General features: G+C 44.2%; 1 protein-coding gene across 2 annotated transcripts in view; it reads left to right on the top strand.

The window, feature by feature from the left end:
• Positions 1–25,669, top strand: part of ANTXR1 (ANTXR cell adhesion molecule 1) — a 218,381-nt gene that overhangs the window by 121,405 nt on the left and 71,307 nt on the right. For both annotated transcript variants that reach the window (XM_082744116.1, XM_082744115.1), the window contains exon 13: positions 16,081–16,176. In XM_082744116.1, the coding sequence (XP_082600242.1) occupies positions 16,081–16,176 (96 nt within the window). The remainder of the gene's footprint in view (positions 1–16,080; positions 16,177–25,669) is intronic.

The following is a 25,669-nucleotide window of genomic DNA, read 5'->3' as shown; positions in this document are numbered from 1 at the left end:
TTTGTTGGGACACTGGAGGTATATTGTCTTAGTGCAATTCAAACTGGCCAACATCCAACCAATACAAAAGAGATTATATTTCAAACCAAAGCGTGTTCCTTTTGAGCTCCTTCTGAGAACAACTTGTTTCAATAACTTCAAAACACGTCTTCTGATTTACAAACAATTGATATACTAGTCATAAGTCATTCTCATCTCTTTATTAGTTAGTCTCAGGAAAGCCATAAATAATTCAAGGTCTTTTTCACAATATCTAGTATTTTTTTACTATTATTATTTTAACAAGATGACCTCTGGTTTCTCATACTGTCATTAGAAAGGGCAAAAGACCACAGGAATATCAAAATGCAGAATTCAGATATCAAATGTTGTTTGTGAACTGAAATAAAAATAGTTTGCCAACATCTCTATTTTGATAACCCTTGTATGCATAAAAATATCTTTTCAAATGTGTTTTGGAGGAGTCAGGCTGATTTGTTTTTCTTGGCTGTTTGAGCAATTGACTTTCAATATTTTTATCTCAAAGTATTCTAAAGAATGTTTGCCCTAAGTTTGAAATTTCTTTGTTTTGAGAATAAATAAGAAAAAAAAATTTCTGAATCTAGGCTCTCAAGAAACTCTGTGATAAACACATATAAGATGGCAATATTTATTTTTAGAAATAAAAGCTAAATCCAAATAATCCATAACCAAGATAAATATAAAGGACCAAACTCAGCAGTTAAAAAACACAAATTGTGTTTAAAAAATATCACACTATATGCTGTTTATAATAAAAAATACATTCAATAAAATGTAAGTATGAGAAAAGTTATATCAGGAAAATACCAACAGAAAACTAATATAGCTATATTAATATTAGATAAAACAAAGTTACTGGTATAAAAAGGACCATTACATAATGTTAAAAGTAACACTTAACTTGAAGGGTATAATTCTAATCTGAACTTAATGACATATCCTCAGCATATATGAAACAAATATTGACAGAATTACAAAGAGAAATTGATAGATCCACCACCACAAGAGATTTAAATACAGTTCTTTCAGTAATTAATAGATTAAGCAGCCCAAGGAAAATTAATAAAATATAAATGACTTGAATAATACAATTAAGCATCTAGTAGGTACACAATGAGATTACAGCAAAATATTCTAAGAAGGGTCCAAATTTTTTTGGTTGCATTAAATAAGGGTTACAAAATTATAAGATTAATTAAAAAATACCATTATTTTATAAATTCTAAGACATACTTTTTGCACACCTTAACATCTCTGAAATTAGTATTTTTCAGGTAATCAATAATATATCATCATTTAATTGGCCACATTTTCCCTAATGGCTCATCAAATAACCAGTTATCTATAAGAATGCATCTTAAATTCAGTGAAATATTTCCCATCTGAATGTACTGTGCCAAAAATGAAAGAAACATATCCTGAACAAAACTGATCAGTCTCCTCCTTTCCACCATCCACCCCATTCCACTTTGGAAAAAGAGAAGTCTAGCCTCTCTTCTTTGGAGAGTAGGGGGAATAAGAGAGGGCAGGAACTGATCGACAACTACATTATGGCCAACTTCATGGTATAGCCATTGGTGCTATTGCAGGGCTTATCAAAGCTGGGGAAAACTCACATTTTTGGAAAATCAAACAGACATCTAAACCTTTTATAAGTCAAAGCAAAGTCATAATGAAAATTAGGAAATACTTAAAATTAGTCAATTATGAAGATGTCACATAACAAAACTTGTGAATGCAGCTAAAGTGGTTCTTAGAGGGAAATCTGTAGCCTTGAATGTTTGTATTAGAAAAGAAGGAAGTTGTAAGCTAATTAGCCAAGCATTGAACTCAAAACATTAGAGAACAGAGTAAACCCTACTGAAAAAAGAGAAGTCCAAAAGTAGGAAAGTAAGAACAAAATAGAAAACAAGACAAATAGAGAAGTAACAAAGAAAATTATTAGTTGGGGGGCAGGGAAGATGAAAAATAGACATATGTCTGAAGAACCGTGTTATCACTGGATGGGGGACAGGCCACACTCATTACTGTCACAGGCTGGGGCTCTGCTAGAGGGAGATCATTAATCAAGAGAACCACAAAAACACATATTGATTGAGCTTACCCCTCACCTATTTCTTTGGTCTTTCTTCCTACGGAAGCCTTTGTGCAAAAATGAATGTTGCAAAATACAGTATAATGTTTACACCTTAGTCTCCACCATCTTATCATGTGCTAAAATCATGAGCCATGGCCTAATGAGCCACATCACTATGAAACCCTCGATTTTTGAGGCTGTTGGCCCTTCCAAGCACCATGGTTTTTGAAGTTTATCATTCTGTGTTTTCTGACCTCTCACTTCTTAGTATATGTGTGTCTCCTGTTCTAGATGCCCCCTTTCTAATTTGACAGTTTAAGATATCAGATATCTTAATATCAGACAACCAAGCTTTTATAATTTGTATATAAAAGAAGAATTCCTGATCTCTGAACAAGAACTTGAGAGACAGTGTATATCCTAAGCACACAACCTTTAGTGAATGACCGGTATGTCCATTCATGCCTACTCCTGGGTTGTTGGAGCTACTCTGAATGTTTGAGCCTTTTGGGTTGAGCATTCTGGATTAGTGAGCCTAGCTGTGAGAGGCACAATTTTAGGAAGAAGTGCATATTTTAAAGAGGGTCCAAAAAGTATGTATGAGTGGAGAGGGAGAGGGGGAAAGGGTGGGGGGTGGAGGGGAAGAAGAAGGAGGAGGAGGAAGAAGGGGAGAAGGAGAGCAGAAGTAGAGAAGGAGGCACAAAGGGAAGGCTTGATTAACAGTTTGGGAAATAGGGCCAAAAAGAAGAGAGAGCCTCCGAAGGTCTCCTTTCTGCCAACACTGAAATAATTGCCAACTCCTTAAATGGTCCAAAATTGGCAAAATCCATGGACTAGACTATCATAGAACTGGAGGAGACAGCAGCCAAACCCAGGCCATATTGTCCTGGGTGGCAATTTATGGTCACATCACACCAAATCACAAGCTGCCCCAGGACAGCTTCTGATCAGGACATTGTTTGGGATTGACATGATTCATATTGTTTGCACTCCCCAAAAGCCAGCAAGCTCTTCCTTCTGCTTCCTACAGAGTGAGAGTTCCCCAAGAGTATATAAACACCTTTGCTTTTGCAAAGCAACCAGCTTCATTAGGAAATTCAGAGGTCAGTGATTTAATTTATATCTCCCTAAAACAAGAGTCTATCAGCGCCACAAGCAATATATAACTAGCATTCCTTTGCCATTACCATGGTTGCTAGAACAGATGTTAGGTTGGTCCATGCCCAAAGCAGTGGGCTTAATGTTTTGTTTCTTTAAAAAAAAAAAAAAAAAAAAAATTCAGAAGCATTTGAATTAGCGACAACTAAACTATTCCTGGGCTTCTTTTACACACAACTCAGTGTCAGGAGAACTGGTTCATTTACAAGCCAAGGAAATATGAAAGATACAGCTAAGGCAATTTATTTTACCTTCATTGCCCAAATGCATGGAATTGGAAAAGGTATCCAAAAGTTCAGGGTTTTGAGAATCTGTATAAAGGTACAAACTCAACCTAAATGAATTTCTAGCAAATAATGCTGCTGATAGAATTCAATCTAGCAACTCGGTTGACCTTTATCTGCTAGACTTAAAATTTGTGAATGCATTGATTCTTAATAGATAAAAAAGGTTGATGATGATTAAAAATTTGCATTCCATACCTCCTCATTGTAAATAAAGTAATGTCCATCCCTACTTCTGTGCCTTTGATCACAGTTTACTTTCCTTCTGGAATGCCCTCTCCTTTTCTCCACCTACCCACATTTCACTGTGGCTTCAAGGCTGCCAAGTGCTGCCTGGACCTGCCCCAGGATGCCTCACTGACCTTGGCAAGCCTCCTGAACTCTCTCTGCTCTGAGCTCAAGCACTGTGGTTTGTAACGTCAGTTCAAGTTTAACTCCACATACCCTGTGCTGCTCCTTCAGCGAACCCTGTGAATCAGTCCTGACTTTAATTGTGCAGTGATGACGTCTCCCAGGAATGGAGACTGACTGTGCTGATCTTTGTCTCCTGCTGCTCACCGTGTTGGAAACTCAACAGAAAATGATAAGTTGGTTTCCAGATACTCAGTGTAGAGACACAGTTTTGAGGAATCAGTCATCAGGGTCACCACTGGTAAGCATCTATGTCTGTGAGGCCAAATCATAGGCCTGGCTTCTTTTACCTTTCCAAGTTCATAATCTAAGGCAACAGCTATTAGTATATTAGTTACTGCTAATAGGTAATAATGATGCTGACTAATATGGGAGGGATGACCAAGAATACCAATTAAGCACATGCCTTAAATAAAAAGCTACATTAAAGGCAAGGAGACCAGTCCCTGCAATGAAACAAAAAATGAAAACAAGAAATTAGCCTTTCTCTTCCAGTGTCATCATATTTAAACATTACTAAGGAACTTTCTAATCCTATTTCAATAGCCCACTCACAGGAACTAAGGCATTTTGTGTACTAATGAGCTGCATCTTTTCTGAATTATTCTCTAAAAACTGGTTTTGATTAACAAGCTCTATGCATTTTATGGAGAGAAAGGAAAGTGCTGAATGAATCCAAGATTTATGTATTATCACCCTTACCATTGTGAGTGAGATGAAGTATCTCTACTGCCTCAGGGTGACAAGAAGACCAAGATGATGCTAGAAAACCTTGATATGGAGTGTCCTTCCGTGACAAAGGACCTCAGAGCTTGAGTTTAAAGGAGTATAGTATCAGTCTCCCCTCAGTCACGTTCCAATGATGGCTTCTCTAAGTCCTTCTGGTTTTATTTACATAAGGGCCAAAGTCATAAGATTTATAGCAAACTAGAATTCGCACATCCAAATGATTGCTAGTCCTTCAAAATATTTACCTTGGAAAGTCATGTACTTTCTCCAACAACACTGTCACGATGCCAGCTATCCTCTGCACTCCAGCTCTGAAATTACCATCACTTCCAAGTCATGGTATTTGAATATCCTCAGCAGGGGAATAGGGAAACATCAGCCTTTGGTATGAAAACAACCCCTAAAAGTTGTAGGAACCAGGTCTGGTGAATGGTAGTTAATCAAGCTGGGAACCTCCTTGGTGAAAAGCAAAGTGTGACTAAGAAGGTGGAAGGTTTTCTTTTTGTGGCCTATAAATCGGTTTCAAAAACAGTTCTAAGGGAGGTGTTTCAGGATTGCTTTGAGCAATGGCTGTATGAGAGTCCCCAGCATCCAAAGCCACTAAGTTTGGAGGGGATGAGATTCACTTGGATGTGGGGGGTTTTGCCATGCTCACTACAGGACCTCAAACCTCATTACTTTATAGCCATACTTTCTAAGCAGAGTTCCACTAGGGCTTCGGTAATTCTCACCTAATATTTTTTCTATACTGCCTACTTTGGGGGTTGAGGAATCCAGTGTCTTCGGTGTCTATCAATGTTATTGCCATTTCTAGCCCAGATTACCTCTCAGGCAGCAGAAATGAATCATAGTGTTTGATTGTGTTTTACCAACATTAATAGTTGCTCACCTTTGATGAGGGCGATTGAATTTGCCATTGGAAAACCCACATGGGTTTCCCTTTCCTTGACACTGGTATGGACATCTGAGGGCATGTGGTTCTCCCAAATACCTACCCTAGGACCACCCACGCACCCTGTAGCTCCAGCCACAGTTAGCAGGAGACTGTTTACAGGAGTCAAATTTACTCGCCTAGACCAAGCCCAGGCACATCAACAGGAACATGACAGAAGTAAGAGGGGACAGAAAGGGAAATCACATCTACTGAAGGATGGCCGTACACCAGGATCTTTACATTTCTCATCTCATTAAGGATCAAATCAATCCTGGGAAGTAGGAGTCATCTCAACTTCATATATGTACAGAAAAGGAAGTTTAAGATAATTTGAACAACTTATCTAAAGTCTACATATTAATATTTTAAAGTCTACATGTTAATAAGTGGAAGAATTAGGATTTAAATATCTTTCCCTGATTTTAAAGTCCACGCTTTTTGCAGTGAGGTTAGTGAGCTGTTTGCAGCGATGGGGTCTTGGAGGAAGAGGTAAACAGCCTAGGGTGACATTAACTCCAGTGCCACCTGCTAGCTGTGGAAGGATTAGCGGGCTCAATACTGATTTATCTCCACCTAATACATACTTGAGTGACAAGTCTTTTTATGTTTGAAACACTGTACTATGTCTCCATGTTACAAAGATGGGTAAAGTCAGACTTGTGTCCCCTAGGGGCTTACAGTTCAGTGAGAGAGACAAACCATGTAATGATATCATTTCTATAATATACAGTAAATGCTAAGATAGACATATAAAATGAGAGCACAAACTCAGAGTTCATTGATAGTGTTTTCTTTTCTGTGTTCCCCACTCAACTACAAGGCTTGTGATCCATCTTTTCTGCCAGTGCTTATAGAGGCCCTAGCACATAGTAGATGTCCAGTTAGTAGGCAAAGTAAGAATCAATCAGCTGTTGCCTGAGCTAAGACTTGAAAGATGAGAAACAGCTACCCAAGCAATGAAAGGATGAAAGGGTGTTTCAGGGAGAAGAACACAAGAGAACACTATGTGAGGTGAGCACAAAGTGTAAGGAGGGACGTGGAGAGGAGAGGAGGTTGGAGAAATAAGAGAGGTGTCGCTGTGAAGGGCCTTGAGCCAAGGACGCATCATGGATTCTGGGGGCTTCGATGGATGCCCTGAAATTGTCATCAAAATTTGTGAGCTGGAGTGTAAAAGTAAACTTGTACTTGTGTACTTTTCTGAGCAAAGGGGTATGTCACTTTCATCAAATTTTCAAATGTTACAAAATCAGGCAGGCAGTGATGAGCTGTTAGCACTATCAGAACAACATTTTAGATGGATGACTCTGGATGCTGCTGTAGAGGATGGAATTTGGGGTGGCAAGATAGTGGTGGAGAAACCAGTGAAGAGAGAGCTGCCACTGTCCAGGAAAGAAAGAATAAGGTTCTAGCCCTAATCCGCGGTGTGGAGGAAGAGACAAGGACAGAAGAGGTTAGGTTGGTATATAGTGCGACTGAATGAAGAGAGGAGATTGAACAGACTTGAAGGGGAGAATAATGAGCTCAGTTTGAACTGTTGACTCAGAGGCATCAGTAGGAACCTCCCGACAGTTGAATGACCCTGACTGCAAGGACCTGAAGGACCCTAAAGGAAAGATCTAGGCTAGAGATAAAGACGGCAGCCATCAGTATGGAGTTGAGAGTTTAAACTCTGAAAGGAAATGATACAGCCCATGGAGAGTGGCACAAAGACACCAAGAGTTCATCCACGGGTTGCACGACATTGTAGGTATACCGAATTGTACACCCTGAAAAATGGTTCAAATGGCACCTTTTATTTATGTATTTTTACCATAATTTTGAAGTGAATTTAAAAAGCAGACATGCTTCAAGCAAAATAAAAAACTATACACCTTTTCAAAAACAAACAAAAAATAGCCATATTTGGTCCATACAGATATTTAAAGGACAGGGACCAGCCCAGGAGGAAGGTGGATAAGGGGTCATCAGAGAGGAGAAAGAGGCTCGGGAGAGTCCAGTACTCATCACTGAAGCAGGCAGACTAGAATTCCAATAAAATTAAGGGCGGGTTGGGTGGAGAAGTTAGATAATTGCTGAAGTTGCTTCCAGAAATAATAGTCAGAATATATAAGCGATGAGGAAGAGAGAGAGAGAGAATTTTGGTCTCTGGGGCTTGCTCATCCAGAATGTCTCAGCAGCAATAAAATGACTAAAATCTCTTCTTACAAAAGAAAACCTGCCCGTGCCCCGCCAGTTTTGTCTGGGCAGGAAACAGAGCTCAGCTCAGCTGCTGAGCATCGTTCTGAATTCCACTTCAGAGTCCTGGAATGTGACGCCTCCCAAATGGCAACCTGTGCCCTGGGAGGGAGGAACACAGCCTAGAGCTGGGGGGGCCACGACACAGGGTACAGGGCCCCTCCTTGCCTCCAGTGTGTCTCTCCGAAGAAGACAAGTCTCTTGATCTCTGCACATTTCCCTCTCCCCAACATGACCTCCTTGGGACTTAGAACCAGCTGGCTGCCATGAGAGCACAACGTCATAGACCAGAGCTGCCCCTGGAAAAAGGGTCACTTTCGCTCGAGGGCTTCAAACACAACTGCACTCAGTAGCAGAGAGGGAGGGCCAAGGGTCAGGGTGGAGGGGGGAGGTGCAGAGGGGGCACCAGGCAGCCTCACACCATAGCAAACCCACCTTGCCACATCCTGGCATGCCCCGTGGCCTCATCAGTCACCAACTGAATCCGGGGAAACCTCTTCACCAGCTTTGAAGAAGCTTGAACAGATCGCCAGCTTGCTTGTTTTTTTATTTTTGTTTTTTTTGTGTGTGTTTTTTGTTTTTTGCCATATTTTTAGCAGAGTCTGGCTAAAAAACCTCCTAATTCATTCTTTCACGTTAAATGTGGAAAAGCTAGCCTCGTCTAACCATGTGAAAGGATCTGATATCTTCAGTAATTCAGTGTTAAAACTCCCGACCTACAAAACCTGGTGAAGATCATAGAGCGACAGCAAACGCACCCACCCCGTCAGCGTGGGCTCTCAGAACCCCTTGGTTAATAATAACACCTTGTGCTGTTGTCAGACCCCATTGTCACCATTGCCACGGCCCCTCCTGGGTGATGTGGAAAGAGGAGATGTTGGAGGGGCCATTCTGGTAGAGGCATAAAGCATAGGATGCTTTCTTTATAAGTCTCACAGAAACGAGATGCCTCCAAAACGATATGTGAACCTCACTACTGCCTCTATTATTGTAGGCTAGAGACTGGCTGAGTGTGGCAGCAAATGGGCTGGAAACTGAAATCCAGAATTAAATAGGTTTATCTATTGCTGTGGGCACGGCGCCCGTCCGGGGAAGACTTAGAGCCAGCTACAGAGCTCCCGGGCAGCCAAGATTTGAGTTCCAAGGTTGCTTACTTGAATGGGTCCCTCCTAGCCCTCGTAAGGCCCTGGGAGGGGCCCTCATGATTTTGCATTTGTATTTTTATGTTCTTTCTCTGAAGGGGGCTCCCCCAAATTGTATAGGCATAGGCCTCCTGACAACACCAGCTTCGTATGGCAGAAGAGGAGAGAAGGCCCTGTCTGGGATGGCTTACTTATAAGTTCAGTGGGAGCCAGGCTCCCTGTGGGATGTTCCTTGGGAGCAGTGTGCTCTAGGAGGGACAGGGAGAATGGATCGCATCATGCTTGGTTCACTCTGGCCTTCTACGTTGAATGAGCAAAGGGGAAGAGAAGGTCTGCACACACAGGATACCCTCAACATGGAAGGACACACGGGAGTAGGGAAGAATGCTCCCTTCTTAACCAAGACACTTTACTGGCTACATAATGAGCCATTCGGGGCATGGGGCAGAATCCCAGTCCAAACCCAACAGCAAGATGCAGGATAGCACAGTTTATTTAAGCTGAGCTTCCCCCAATCTCCCACTGATTCCTTTCAGTGTAATCCTCCTCTCTTTACCATGACAACCCCCAAAACAAAACAGAAAGGAGGAGCAGTGCTGGCGGCTCTACTGTCCCCAAGGCTGCCTCTCTCTCTTTCATCACAGTACAAATGGGCCCCCTACAAGATCCCTCCTCCTCGTGTCCTGCGTCAGAATTCCAAAATTACCTCCAACCTACCAAGTAAGAGATGCTTTCATTCGTCAAGTTTCCAAGCCTGTGCCCTTGAAAACATGCCTCCTTGTCTTGAAAGAGAGGCCCTCCTTCGGAGAGCTGGGAACAGAAGGAATTAAAGAAAGCTAGGAGGCGGCCTTCTGGGATGGTCACTAAAAACCAAAACCTGACCAGAGGGAGGGAGCAGGCCTGAGCATGAAACTACTCACTGAAGGAAACAGATGATTACCACCCCTCCACACCCCCACCCTACAAATGGAAGAGACCCCCACCTCATTCTACTCATCTTCCCACCTGTCTTGCAGCTCCAGTCCCACGTCCTCCTGCCAAATATTTTTCTAATTAAAGGGCCATGTTGATTTTTTTAAACTTTCTTTTCACATTTTAAATAAAATGAGAACTGAACTCGCATTGATATTTAGACTGTCCGAAAAATAACCATGGTAGGAATCAGTTTCTGGCTATTTATCTACTGCTTTTTTCCCCTCTGAAATCTTTTGGAGGTTTCTGGAAAATTACATGCAGTCTGAAGGTCTGCTAAGCAAGTCAGCTTCTGCTCTCACTTTGGTTCATAAAATCAGGTTCCCCACCTCAGGCTTCCCTTCCCCACTGAGGACTCGCAGAGAGCTTGGAGGATTCATCTGCATCAGCCTGGAGGCTGGTACCTGCTGGAATTATGAGCTCTCAGAAGCCACCTTACCCACTCTCATCCCCTAGCCATCCACGACAGAGCCTGCTCTGGCACAATTCTATACCAACTCACTTAAATGGCCCCACTCAGCCCTGTGGTATAAGCAGGTAGGCCTGAGGGTCTCTTCAGTCCTGGCCACCCTTTGCCCTGGTGAAGAGAGACAGCAGAGACTGAGCCCACACACCCGTCCTAAGTTAGGCTGAGGACAACAGTCAGCATGTGACCCTTCTGGAATTTTCCCGCAATAAGCTTTGGGGAAGAGGCCAACAGACAGTGAGCTGGGACCCAGGAGGGCAAGTTGGTAGCCAGAGCCCAAGGAGTCAAGGCAGTTGGTACCAGAGTACCAGAATAAAAGAAAAGAGCCAGGTTGTTGGGCACTAGGTCACATAGTGTGGGCTCTAGAACATTCCATATGCTTCCCAGCTAATAGCACCCAACAGGGTTTTTCATTTGGGGACTTGGTAAAGATGCAAAAGAACTGGTTTAGAATTAGTGACTAATTTCATGAATGAAAGCAAATACCATTTACTAAACAGTGCAGATATGTATGTATTTGTAAACTACATACTGAGACATTTTCAACAGGATACGTGGGGCCATCCTTGCATGAGTTGTCAATCCCACTTTGCAAGGTTATTGGTTGAAACTCCAAGCCACGACAACAAGGGGAAGATGGGCTCTGCTGTTGGTTCTTGTCTCCTTCTGACTTCACTATGAAACACTGTTTCACCCGTGTAGCACCTTGACCCACACTGGGCCACATGAGGGAAGCTCCCACTGGAGCAGAGGCAGCCATTCCAAATATGACTCCATCTCTCCTTCTTCTCACACAGCTGCTTAAAGTGTGGGTAGTTCTTAAGTGAATTTTTTTTTAAGATTTTATTTATTTATTTTAGAGAGAGACAGGATGAGCAAGAGGGGCAGAGAGAGAGAGAGAGAAAGATTCTCAAGCAGACTCTGCACTGCGTCTGGAGCCCGACCTGGGGCTTGATCGCAGGACCCTGAGATCATGACCTGAGCTGAAACCAGGAGTCAGACGCTTAACCGACTGTGCCACCCAGGCACCCCTCTTAAGTGAATTTTTATCAATCTGACATTATATCGTGACAGTTGAGTGGGAGAAGAGTGAGATTCTAAAATCAGACTATGAAGTCTCAATTTCAGTTTTGCAACATTAAAATTGTAGGCCTCTAAATATGTATATAAGTGTTATGTGAAAGGTCTTGCGTAAGTTACATACCATCGCTGAGTTTCTGTTTTCCTTCCCTGAAAAACGGGAAGAATGATTCCTAGAAGACTGCTGGAGCAAGGCTCATTTAATTAAATGAGATAATGTATATACAGCACTTTGCATAGTGCTAGGAATGTAGATAGCCCACAGTAAGGTCAGCGTTGTTGGGTAGATTAGTGCTGAACACATCTATGAAAATACAAAAGTTTTGGAAGGGTGACCCTCTAAATCATCACCCTGGAAGAATGTGTCAGCTTTGCTACAGCCCTCCACCTGGGCCTTTGACCTCCCCCCCCCCCGCCCCCACCTTCCCCTCCTGGAGTCCATACTCTAGAATGTCTATAGCATTTGCTTCCTAAGAAACAAATCTGAGAACAGTGCCCCCGGGTCCTTGTTGTTTCAAAGAGAAGCCGTGCTCCTCCGCTGGGCTTGCATGGCCTCTGACGCTGAGGTCCCCACCACTTTCTCTCCCATCCCGCGCCCTGCTAAGCAGGAAGGCCAACCTCTCCTCACCCTGCAGGCCCAGAACTCCAGCACCACCTCCTCTCTGGAGTGCTACCTCCCAGGCTCACTTGCTGAGAACAGCTGCCGGTTAAACCTGCGAGTGAGGAACCGAACAGCCCAGGTTAAATTCTGGTTTCTTCCTGTAACCTTGGGCAAGCTTCTTCACTGGCCCTTGCCTCAGGATTTGTATCTATAAGATGAGAGAAATAATATTAAATTCATCTGTTTGTTAATGAAAATTCTATGAAAGCCTGTCAGTACATAGCAAGAACAGTCCTTGGCACATAGTGTTTATTTAATATATGAGCTGTTAGCTATACTAATAATAATTATCATCATCGTCGTCATCATCATCTGTATTCCACCAGAATGTAAATTCTTTAAGTGTAGAGACTGACTATATCATTCACTACCTGACGCATGAAAGGGGCTAAGTAAACAGCTGTTGACTAACACACAGCCCCAGCTCGTGGTTCATTGTTGATACGGCTTTCCTCAGCAGGCCGTGAGCACCTTGGTTCTGTCTAATCGAACCTGCATCGCTCTACTCAATGGGCACAGAATAGCTGGTCCATAAACGTTTGATAATGAATATGTGAAGGACCCTCTGGGCTTGCATGTACATGTTCTCTCCCAGGAAAACATTGGCTTCAGGTCTACGTTTATCCAAAATTCCTGCCCTGTGTTTGATGGTGACTCATTTGCACTGGGTTTATATGTAATGATTGGGGGAAGTGCTTGAAAAGCAGGCAATGCGTTGGGAGCAGGCAATGCGTTGGGAGCAGGCTGTCGTCTTCCAGAGCAGGACAAAATCCCGCCAGGAGTTCATGGCCCTGTGTGTTCCCACTCGCCTCATGGCACCTTACCCCTTCCTGAGCCCTGTGGCTGTCCCCCTCCTCCCCCAATCTCCTACCCCCATCAGCCCAGGAAAGCTGTGGCTTGTAAGCGGCAGACCCAGCCTGGCTGGAAGAAGGCCAAACAGAGGTGTGTCTCAACCCAGGAAATCTTCCCTGGGGCAGAAGCCTCCTCTCTCCCCTTGCAGGCCAGGTCCCTCTCCCTCCCTACTTCACAGGAAACCTTCTCCTTCCAGAAGGAAGTCAAGACTTCTCACCACAATAGCCGTGCCTTTCTGCTTCAGTTCCTCCATCTGAAGTGAAAAACAAAATCAGGAGCCGGGAGATTGAGCATAATGGGAATAAATGTAGTCTGTAGGCTTCACTAAATTATAACTCAATACTAAAAGACTGCTGTTTTATGAGCCTCTCAGTAACCAAAACTATTTATTATTCTAAGTGCAAGCAGATTTATGGTCTGCAACGCCCACCGTGTTTGCTGTGGTGAGGACGTGGAGGGAGGGTGAGGTACAGTGCAGGGTTTGACATGATGGCTTTTGTGCTGTTGCCGGCCCCGTGTCTGCCTGTACCTTAGGTGTCGTTTGTAGCACCTTTGTCAGTGCAGGGGAGCAGCCGAGGTCGAGTGTCTCCATTTTTGGCTGGGGAATGCAGAGACTGAGGGGTTAACAGTTATCCCTGACTAACAGTAAGTTTGGGAAACACTCATGACTTCTTTGTGTCCTTGCCGAGAGCATCCCTCTCCACCGAAGTTCACACATCAGTGTTGTGGGTCGTCTCTGGCACGGCTGTGTCCCTCCTTCAGAGTCTGTGCTCCGTCCCCACCCACAGCCCGGCCCTGCACCTGCGTTCGTGAGGCTGCACCTCCCTCAGGGGCACTCTGGCTTCCCCAAGCCTTGGCTGGGTTGGACCAGGATGATTAGTTCCCTGGCTTTTTGGTCAAAGACATTCCAGGGAGTAAGAGCTACCTTTAAACAGCTTCCAGGAGCCCCCGGCTGAGCCCTTAGAGTGGGAGTGAGTCAAGTCCCAGTGCTGCCATTAACTAGCTATACTTCCCCCAGCGGCCTCCCAACCTCGATGTTCCTCAGGATGGGTTGGGGGGTGAGGGCAGCTCTGAGAATCTGATCATGTGCTCAGCAGTCTCCCCTGAAGACACAGTTCATGCTTATCATGGTGTACTTTGGAGAGGGTCACACGTTTCCACGCCCTTGAACCCCTCTGTGTACCCCACAGGTCCACTGGCGCTGTAAGAACCTCTGGGTCAGGGGAACTTGGGACACCAAAGTGGGGAGCCCCAAGGACAGATTTTTTAAAGAACAACTTCAGTAATTTATCTTCTTGTTACAGATTTTTTGTAAAGAAAATTACCGTAAACCCACTACCTGACAAACCACTGTTAGTATTTTAGTAAATATCCCTCAGTCTTTCTCTCTCACTCCCAACGTTTATTAAATCCACTCATTATATCGGGAATGTAATTTAAATATTATTTGAGGGGTGCCTGTGTAGCTCAGTTGGTTGAGCTTCCGCCCTCAGCTCAGGTCATGATCCCAGCGTGCTGGGATCGAGCCCCTCACTGAGATCTCTGCTCAGCAGGGAGCCTGCTTCGTCCTCTCCCTCTGCCTGCCCCTCTGCCTACTTGTGTTCTCTCTGTCAAATAAACTAATAAAAACTTTGGGGCGCCTGGGTGGCTCAGTGGGTTAAAGCCTCTGCCTTCGGCTCAGGTTGTGGTCCCAGGGTCCTGGGATGGAGCCCCGCATAGGGCTCTCTGCTCAGCAGGGAGCCTGCTTCCTCCTCTCTGCCTGCCTCTCTGCCTACTTGTGATCTCTGTCAATAAATAAATAAAATCTTTTATAAATAAATAAATAAAATCTTTAAAAAATATATTAGGAGGGCACGAATTTCATGGGACACCAGGTGTTATACATAAACAATGAATCACTGAACACTATATCAAAAACTAATGACGTGTTGTATGGTGACTAACATAACACAATTTAAAAAAATAAGTTTAAAAAGATTATTTGAAAACAACATCTACACAGTAACCAATGGCACCGTAGTTCTATAATGCATTATTAGCCATTCCTTAATTGAAAACGTTTAGTTGCAAACATACCTGGTAATTTTCGGGGGCTAAAAGTGGAATTTCCAGCTTTGCTGAGAAAGAGTAACATGACAATTAGTACCTATGACAATTTGCTCCTCAGCCTGGTGCCGCCCCACCCCCCAAGAGTTGTGCCCATTTCCACTCCCAGCAGCTGGCAGCAAGGGCAGGTGGAGACTTAAATCTGCTTCCCAGAGCCCACAGCCTGACAACACCGACTGGGAGCAGGGTCTCTGTTTGCTAAAAGTTAACCTCCGTCACAGGCCACAGTGGCCCATGACCATGCTCAGGACCGGTCTCGGCACTTTCCAAATGGGCAAAATCTGTGTGGGGCGCCTGCCTCACCTCCTGGCCCCAATGTGACAGCCACTTGATCTGAGGGCAGTGTCGACTCAGCCACCGGCTCCCCTTTTCTCCCAGGTGCTGTATCAGCTCTCCCCTCTCCCTTCCTGGAATCCATGGGCTCTGTATCTCACCTGTCAGCAGGCTCTTGACTCTACCTCATGAATGGGTCAGGGCCTATCCCTGAACGAGTCCATGGGAGCAGGCTGAACCCAACCCGGAGCACAAGGGTCGTGAGCGCAGCCCGGGGGTGGCAGGAATAGCAGGGTCAGGGAGTCGGAGGGTGTCACCAGGCAGAGGGTGATGGTGCCGGAGGCAAGGAGCCGTGGAGCCGTCACAGGCCCCCTCAGCGTCCAGTTGCCTGAGCAAGCGCCCAGTCTGGCTCTTGCAGGGTTGGGCCCTCAGCACGTTGTCCCACGAGAAGAGCGGAGCCTTCTGAAAAGGCACATCACATCTCGCCAGCATTGGCTGCACGGGCAGCGTTGCCCAGAACGCTGGCAGTGTCAGCCACATGTTTGGCAAACCGTGCTCTTCTCTGGGCCTCAAATCATCATATTGGTGGTGGGGAGGAGAGGAGGGGGAGGCTCCGGTTGTCACTGGTCACACGCGTGGCCTGCCCCACCGCTGACCGTCTTCTTTCTTGGCCCCACAGTCGGATGGCTCCATCCTGGCCATCGCCCTGCTGATCCTGTTCCTGCTCCTGGCCCTGGCTCTCCTCTGGTGGTTCTGGCCTCTCTGTTGCACCGTGGTGAGTGCCCCAAGCTCATTCTCCTCACCTCAGGCCTCCCTCAGAAGGTGATGCGAGGTTAATGGGATGGTGAGGAGAAGAGATTGTCCAAAAAAAAAAAAAAAAAACCTTTAAAGATTAAGGGAAATTTTACATTATTTATACAAAGTTGGCATAAACTGACATTGCTCAGTGGAATCACAAGTCATTAGGAATCAGTATGGATTAGGGAGTGAGATTTAGCCTTTAGGTCGGGGAGCCGAGGAGGCTGCTCATCTTCCCATGCTTGGAGGGGCCCACAGAATACTGGAAGTGATGAGTGTTTTTGACATGTATCACACACGTGCATGCACACACATACACGTGTGTTGAGTTGCACAACTGAACTCTTTCGAGGAAGGCCATGCTGGCCTCAGCAGCTGGTCTGCCCAACGGAGAGTGTGCCTGTGGCCTATTTTTAACAAGCATGAGTAGCACCCGCCTTTATTTCATTAATTTTAGCTAACATTTATAGGACACCTCTACCATGTGCCCAGCACTAGTCTAAGCACTTCAGCTACAAGATCAATAAAAATCTGTCTCCTCCTGATCATCACCATCAGGAGCCACCACATGGCTCTGGCCAATGTCTCCCCAGGGAGCTTCGGGCACTTGCTGTACCCAGATGAAATGTGCCTCTTTGTCAATTTGCATTCCCTCGCCGCTAGGCTAGGAAAAGTCCAAACAAAGTCCTATCCAACTGGGGGAAAAAAAATCACTTTCATGTGCCTACTTCCAGCCCACACCCTGCCTGTCTGCAAATCAGAGCATGGGCGGTAAAGCCACAGTGAGTTTGAAGTGACCCCTGTTCTGCTGCCCAGCATCTTCCATTCCCTGTATCTTAGTTCTTCTATGCAGGGTCCCGCGGGGGAGACAGTGAGCCTCTCCAGGCAAGAACTTGTATTCATTTTCTCTCTGAGCATGGAGTCCACAGTGCGAGGGAACTCAGGTGCAACTGAGCTCAGTGAGGGCCAGAAGCTCCTAGAGCACTGGTCAAGAAAAGATGGGGAGAGGGCTTCCAATGATATTCTGAAGAGATGGTAAAGGAAGGAGATGAGAAGCTTGACCAGGATGTGGCAAGTCCCTGTGGCAGGGACTTCTGGAAAGAAAAGAGGCTCTTACACCAGCAGAGGCTCTGGGTGTTGATGGGAAGGGACAATCTGCGGTGGATTAGAACATGTGGTGGGGGAGGGGTGGGGTACCCAGGACAGGCACAAGCCTCGGGTCAGCTAGTGCAAGCCAGACCGGACCGATTCACCCAGACTCCACACGCATTCTTCCGATAGCAGCCCCAAAAGTTAAATAGTGTTTTCAGTACTTAAGGCTGCACAACCATTTTTATTTTGAGGGTTAAAAAAGAACATGAGTCAGCCAAGGTGTTTTCCATGGTGATTCAGAAACAAGCACATTTTCAAGTCTGAAATTCTGAGCGGGGGGGGGGGGGGGGGGCGGGGGGGCGGTGGGAGGGGACCAACAAACCTTTGCAGCCAGCTCTTAAAGAAAGGGGTGGCCAGGGGTGGTGGTAATGGTGGCCACTGGCTGGCTGTGAACAACAGGGTTCCTATTGTAGCAGGAGTCACCCCAGTCCCCTTCATTCTCAAAAACACCTAATCCTCGGTAAGGACAGCTAAGAATGATAGTACAGCTAGCAGTGCTCCATCACGTACTAGCTGTGTGATCTTGGGCAAGTTACCTAACCTCTCTGCACGTCAGTTTCCTCAGTTGTATAATGAGAAGCATAAGAGCACTGACCTCATGGATAGATGGTGAAGCTTGAAAGAGTTCATGGATATACTGCTTAGAGCAGTACTCTGCACCCAGGAAATGCTATGCAGTGTTAGCAATATTAAAGAACATTTACTATAATAGGGAAGTAATCCTGTATTTCCATCCTGTATTCCATTTGTATTGGTGGGAAATGTCTCTTCTTTCTAGTTTTATTGAGATATGATTGACATACAACATTGTCTAAGTTTAAGGTATACAACATAATCATCTGACACATGTATCTATTGCAAAATGTTTATATAATAAGTTTGATTAACATCCAGCATCTCAGAGTTAAAAATGTTTTTCCTTGTGATGAGAACTTTTAAGATTTACTCTCTTAGCGGTTCTTAGCAACTATCAAATATACCATACAGTATTCTTAATAATGGTCACCCTCCTGTCTAGTAACATCTCCCTTCCCCCAACTCCCCCTCCTCCCACACTTCCAGTCCCACCTCTGGCAACCACAAATATGATCTGTTTCTAGGAGTTGGGTTTTTCCCTTAAGATTTTATTTATTTATTTGACAGAGAGAGGGAACACAAGCAAGGGGAGTGGGAGAGGGAGAAGCAGGTTTCCCACTGAGCAGGGAGCCCAATGCAGGCCTAGATCCCAGGACCATGGGATCATGACCTGAGCCAAAGGCAGAGGCTTAAACAACTGAGCCACCCAGGTGCCCCGGTTTTTTTGTTTGTTAGTTTTTGGGTTTTTTAGATTTCATATGTACGTGACCTCACACAGTACTTGTCTTTCTTCATTTGACTTAATTTGCTTAGCATAATGCCTTAGGATGTGTCCAGGTTGTTGCGAATGGCAGGAGCACCTTCTTTTTATGGCTGAATAATATTCCATTGTATATGGGTACTACAGTTTCTTTATCCATTCATCTGTTGATGGACACTTGGGTTGTTTCCATGTCTTAGTTATTGTAAGCAATTTTGCAATGAACATGCAGGGGCAGAGGCTTCTTCAGGATCATGATTTTATTTCCTTTGGATATCTACCCAGAAGTGGGACTGCTGGATCATATGGTAGTTCTATTTTTAATTTTTCATGGAACCTCCGTGCTCCAATTTACATTCCCACCAGCAGTGCAGAAGGGTTCCCTTTTCTCCACATCCTCACCAGTGTTTGTTATCTTTTGTCTTTTGATGATAGCCGACCCTTCTAACTGGTGTGAGGTGATATTTCATTGCGGTTTTAATTTCCAGGGAAATGTCTCCGAATTAATGTCTTTCATTACTGGAAGCAGTGTCACCTAAGGCCAGATTGTTTTGCAACATTCAAAATATTTTTCAATGAATTTATCTGCTTAAGTCCATGTTGTTTTGGAAGGTGGCCAAAATGTGTTAATGTGATCTGATTTTGTAAGTCCCAAAGGATTTCTTTACAAGGGAAGATCTTGGAGATTAATTTTCCTGTTTATGATGTCTATAAAAACTGCCCTCATCCCCATTTCTGAAAGCTGGCCAGAGCTCTGATGCTTGGTATGCCCCCAAAAACTACTTGTTGACCACTGGCTTTCTTGAAGAGTGATGATGTCTGAGGAGACAGGACAAAGTCATGTGTTTTCTAAAGGGAGTACACAGGAAGGACGGCAAACATCACCTCCCCACCCCCTGCCCCAGGATCCTGGTTCCAAGGATGCAGGACATTTCTCTCCCTTGAGGGACCGCACCCCTACCCAAGCTTCTGGGACTGGCAGAGGACATCCTCAGGAATGATGGTCCTGAAACCTTCTTCTGTTATTCCCCCTGCCCTGCCGCAAGTGTAGGAGATGCCCCATGACCTGGTACTAAAGCTACATCATGATGATGGGAAACAGCCAGGGAGCAGCAGGGTCTCAGGAAAAGTAGAGTACAAGAGGCTTGTCTTTGCTGCAAAGTTTTCTCCAGGAGTGATGTGCAAAATATTTAACAACCTAATAAGGCTCCCCAACTGAGCCAAATATTAACCCTTTAGTGGCTGGCTATGAGGCAGGGGTTGGGGGGGGGAGTCCACAAAATCCTGGGGTAGAAGGCCAAGTTGCTATTTGCTAATCATAAAAAGCATTTTAAAACATAATAACCAGCATGACCGCACCAGACGTAATAGTTACTATCGGGCCTGCCCTCTGCCTCAGCATCCTTTCTTCCTGCTGGCCCTGTCTGGAAGAAGACATGTGAAAAGTGACCAGTGCTCCTCGTTGCATTTTGCCTTTCCTACCCCGCTCCCATCTGGGCTCTTAACTTTCAGCTAGATGGAACCTGGGGTAACTTACTGCCCGCACTGCAGAGTAGAATCTATCAGTCATGACTGATACAGAGAGAGAGAGAAGTCATTGGCCAGATCCTGGATCAAAACCTTTTAGTGTTCCCCAGCCTGGCTCTCAGGATCACTGGGTAAAATTTTGGTTTCTAAGATTCCTACATGTATTCACTGGCACAAAAATGCCCACACTGAGGGAGAGCCAGGCACCGGCCTATGCATGCCAGACTTATTTGCATTTTTTAAAAGGGAAATCAAGGGTCAGTATCTTACCAGAAAGAAAGATAGCCCTGTCTCAGTCCCACACGGGGCATCACAATACCCCATAAGTCATGCACTGGCCGTTCCATCTACTCTTAAGTTTGGTCCAATATTATTGAAATCTCTCAACTGAACTCAAAAAAGAAGATTAGGAAATGAAAATAAGAAGAGGATCATAAAAAAAAAAAGGTGAAATATATTAGAAGAGTAGATGTTTTGAATGGCTTGAATGTGGAGAGAGAAAAGGCAATAATGAATCAGTGATAGAGAGCACTAAACTATTCCAGAAAATGCAGGCAGTCCTGCATTTCATAAATTACATGGATAATACATGTAATGTTGTCTATGTGTCAAATTGTATAACAGAACACATTCATATCCACTGCTTAAATAAAATCATAGAAATGTGCCCGTGTTTGGGGGAGGTTAGTGGTGTAACAAGAACTCCAAGTAAAAAGATCTTGTCATATTTTGCCAGATGAAAAAATTCTGGAGTTCGGTTGCATAGCAATATGAACTTGACACTACTGAACTATACACTTAAAAATGGTTAAGATGAGAAGTTTTAGGTTATGTGTTCTTTATCACTATTAGAAAGAAAACAAAAGAGATCTCCTATAAAGTTACAGTTCTTCTGAAATCCAATTAAACCATGCTATTTAGGTGTGATCAAATCATTAGATTTCTGTTCAAATAGAGGCAAATATTTTTATTCTGTTTGTAGGGAGAGGATAGTGTGCGGGAATCCAGAGTTTCTTCCTACATAAGCAAAATTCTGCCCTCTTTTGTTTTTAATGCCTCTGTAGGCTCTTATGAACAATTTTTAAAATGGTGTATAAAAAGATATTGTTTAATTCCCTTTACTGAATTTCAAGAACAGTTCCACAAATTAAGTCCCTTCAGCATCTCCAATGACAAACAGTAAGGGACAAAAATCAATCTAGAACTTGATATGCCTTCCTGAAATAAAAATAAAGTCTTCAAACCATGCTTTCCACACCTTGAAGCACACTATTTAATTCGTGGGGCCAGACAGCCAAGCTTAACACAGCAAAGGGATTTACTGATTGTTATATAGAAACCTGACTGGGGCAAGCTGTTCCTTAGCCATGCATCCAGGGCCTGGACTCCTCATGCTTTCTGGATCCCTTTCTCGCCTCCACCCATCCCCATCTGGACACTCCTCACTCTGCAGCTTACGAGATTGTTTCTGACAGGCATACAGAGCTCTGCCACGGCCTGCCCTCCCCTCTGGAGCTCTGCACCACACACCCCACACACTCAGTCTGTTCTCATCTCTACCTCACTTCGTGGCTTCCCTCATCCCTGCCAGGCTGGCTTTGCCACTTGCCTTAAAACCCAGAGACCGGCATCCCCGTGCCTGCTGGGTGAAATGAGGAGAGGCGCGCTGTCGTTAAAGACAACCGGGTTCCAATAGGTAGTAGCTTCCTCTTCACTTACAGGATCCGGCAAATCCCTTCACCTGTATTTCCTCACTTGTCAAATTTAAACATTGGAACCATAGTGTCTCTAAAATTGCTTCTTTTTATTCTTATCTCCTCTAAGTGAATCTACTCCTCCCTTTTGGGATTCCCTGGCCCCTGTTTCTCAGACCTGTTTACACATCGAAACAACCTGAGGATTATATGATGTAGGTACTCAGGGGACAGCATTTCCAAACTATGTCCACAGAACGGTAGTACCTACAAGATGTAAGTAGGTATACTTCAGAACAGGGTATTTAGACAATAAGTTTAAAAGACACCACTAAATTAAATTCCATAACTGTCCTCACTGTAGAACTTCTCAGAGTGTTTAATAAGATAATTGTGTTATGCATGTCCAAACTTATTTTGACCCTGGAAATTTTCCTTAGCCTATCCCCATCCCCCTCACCCTACACCCCTTCCAAATACCTATTACTTTTTTTAAGATTTATTTATTTGAGAGAGAGCATGAGAGGGGAGAAAGTCAGAGGGAGAAGCAGACTCCCCGCGGAGCTGGGCGACTCATGTGGGACTCGATCCCTGGATTCTGGGATCATGACCTGAGCTGAAGGCAGTTGCTTAACCAACTGAGCCACCCAGGTGCCCCCGAATACTTATTAATTTACTGACACCTGGAGAAAACAAGAGTCTTCTACTAAATACTGTTCAGAAAACATAGTCAAGCAGTGGGAAGAGCAGATTCCTGAGCTCTGAGGTGTGGCCTCTTTCCTGGCCCGCTGAGAGGCTGTATCAAAGCCAACTAGCGTGACATGCTGTGAACATCGTCAAGCCTTCCTTGTTCCCTGTGTGCCCTGCTCAGATCCCACAGGCACTACCTGTGGCTGGAATCATCTTCCCCATAATCTAGGCAGACCAGACACTCCTCCCCCAAGCCTGAGGGGGTCTGAATTCATGGATTTCTTTTCATTGTTTCACTTAACAGTGTTTTGCAGTGACAGTGACATAACAGCTCCTGGAGAATATGCACAGCTATTCTTTTAAGTTACCATGTAAGCCACGTAGGCCTGATCAACTAATGTGAAAATGCTTGTCCCTCACTACTCTCATTTTAGTTACTGGGGCGTTTGCCCGAAGGCAAATTAGAGACATGAATCTTGAGAGATATGAACTAGGAGGGCCAAAAACATTTGAAATTTGCATCCCAAATACGAAAAAGAAAAAAGTTAACCTCATTTCTATGAAAATTTCTTGTACTGCATTCTAGATCAACCCCCTTGGCACCAGAGCCTTTGCTAAACTACAGTGTCCAATGACGATCCAGGCAGTACTTGGCCAACACTGACCCACTCCAATCAGCTGTGAGGTTTCCGTGACATCTATGTTGTTCGGGGAGTAGAAAGATACACTTATCGGCCATTAGCCAACATTTCATACTTCCTGGATGTCTTCCACATCAAGTTGCCCGGTTTCCCTTGGTTTTTTAAATTTTAATGAGAAAAACAGTTATGATAAAGTTAGCCTAGAATTTAAAGCATGAGAGCAAGTGTCCCCTTCTATCTGAGATATTAAAGCCCTTGTGAGATGGCTTTCAGAGCTCGACTGGCATTTCTTCTCTACACAGCTCTGTTCTGATGGCTTCTCCTTGCACAGAACCTATGAGGCCAGGAGGCAGTGGAAGGGTTAGTGCTAAGAGACCAACCCAGAAGTCTCAGGATAAGCAGTGTTTTAAATCTAAGGCCCCCCAAAACTTTAGCCATCTAAATACAATATTTATTTGAGCCAGCCCCTCTGAGCATGCAAGGAGCAATCATTTGTGAAAAAGAAATTGCTCTTGGTGGTGATACAGTGAGGACCACATAGCAAAACAAAGGGGGAAGAAAAAACTTATAGAAAAAAAATCTAATAAAAGTTGTTTCAAATACATATCCAGGCTCATTAAGAAACTAGAGAACATTTTCAGGGCCAAAATAAAGAAGGATCTGGAAATCAGATGGTTGGCTGACCCTAAATCAGTGGCAGTCTGAGGGGCGAGAGATTTTCTGATCCCAATAACCTAGACATTTGTTTTAATAGCCTTATATAGGGACACTGGGTGGCTCAGTTGGTTAAGCATCTGCCTTCAGCTCAGGTCATGATCCCAAAGTCTGGGATTAAGTCCTGCATCGGGCTTCTTGGAGCCTGTTTCTCCCTCTGCCTGCTGCTTCCCTGCTTGTACACTCGCTCTCTCTCTCTCTCTCTTTCTCTCTGACAAATAAATTAAATCTAAAAAAACAAAAAAATAGCCTTATATAGCCCCTATATAGGAGTTGGAATGGAGTCTTCTGCTTAAAGCTGGGAACTTGTGTAAAAGGATGGGCCTTGGGTTTGGGGTGTGTGTGTGTCCCTAAGAATTCAAAACTATAACCTCTAAGTTTTAGAATTATCATGTATCTTACTTGTGGTTCTGTAAATCGCACACTAAGGAAAGTGGTCAGTTTGGAAGTACTTAGGAATCTGCAGACGGAAACTCAGATCTTCTCTGGCAGGTGGAGCCCTCAACCCAGTCCTCACAGGATTCCTTCAGGTAAATGCAAAGTACCCATGAGCTCACAATCCAAAATTACCAAAAACCAAAGGAATGTTATTACTCAGATTCTTTGAGGTTTTCTAGTACATATGGGAAGCATGGAGATCAGAATTAGATAAGGAAGTCAGGTCCAGTCAGGAGTTCCTGCATTCTCTCCACAGTTAGCAATGGTTGTTAAGTAGCAGGTACACTGAAAGTTCTCCAAAATAAAAAAAGAAAAGAAAGTTCTCCAAATACTATCATTTCTCCTAAAACATGTTTTCCTAAAAATACCACTGCATTATCGAATTTTGGCTCCACAAAAATAACAGGACTAACGGGGAACATGAGTTCAGAGCACAGTATTGAAAACTGTGCAGTCTAGTAAAACAATCCACTTTAAAAAAAATTAATAATAAACTCAAAAACTCCTATTTTAAGCATCGTAAGTGCCTAATTTAAATTATGCTATAGTAAATATACCACTTTGCCAGGATTTGTAAAAACAGACCCATGAAACTTCCTGGTGCCTGTGAGTGTGATGTATGTAGCACTGTGGCTTGGAGTGACGGAGATAGGATGGAAGGAAGGACATTCTTAGGACAAAGTGTCACGATACCAGAGGTGGATGGCTGTGACTCATTGTCTTGTTATTCCTTCTGCACCAGCTTAATATAGGAATCCAGCTTCTGTTGTTTTGCCAGGTCCTTCTGTTCATAACAAAAAAGACTGTTTGTGTGGCTCTAAGACTGAATGCCATAAAAGTGCTACTCAGCTGCTTGTGACATTAGAGCCTCTCCCTCAGTCTGTGGCACGTGCCTCTAATCCTCTTCAAAGCCAATGATGGCTCCCATTCAGTTCCATTCTCCTTTCTTTCAGTTCTTCTTCCATGTGGCCTCTGATGAAGCTCAGTGTGGGCCTCTTTACTTTCATTGGTCTGATGCCTCATCTTCTCTCATCTCCTCACAAGCTTCTCATCCACGTTGTAAACCTCTCCTCCTTCACTCGGTGTCTGGACTCTTGTGACCAGGAGACACACATTTGTGTGGAAGATGCTGTAGTAAATGCTTTCATGAGGAAAAGCACAGAGGCTCAGGAGCATGAGACACACAGACATCGAATGAGGGTGAACAGAAGTGAGAAACCGGATATGGTGTGTGGGGTTTTTTTTCCTCCCAGATCACTGATGGCGGCTGGGCAGCAT

This window comes from Mustela nivalis, assembly GCF_964662115.1.
Source record: "Mustela nivalis genome assembly, chromosome: 8".
Classification (NCBI taxonomy): Eukaryota; Metazoa; Chordata; class Mammalia; order Carnivora; family Mustelidae; genus Mustela; species Mustela nivalis.
This window is presented reverse-complemented; position numbering and strand designations above follow the sequence as displayed.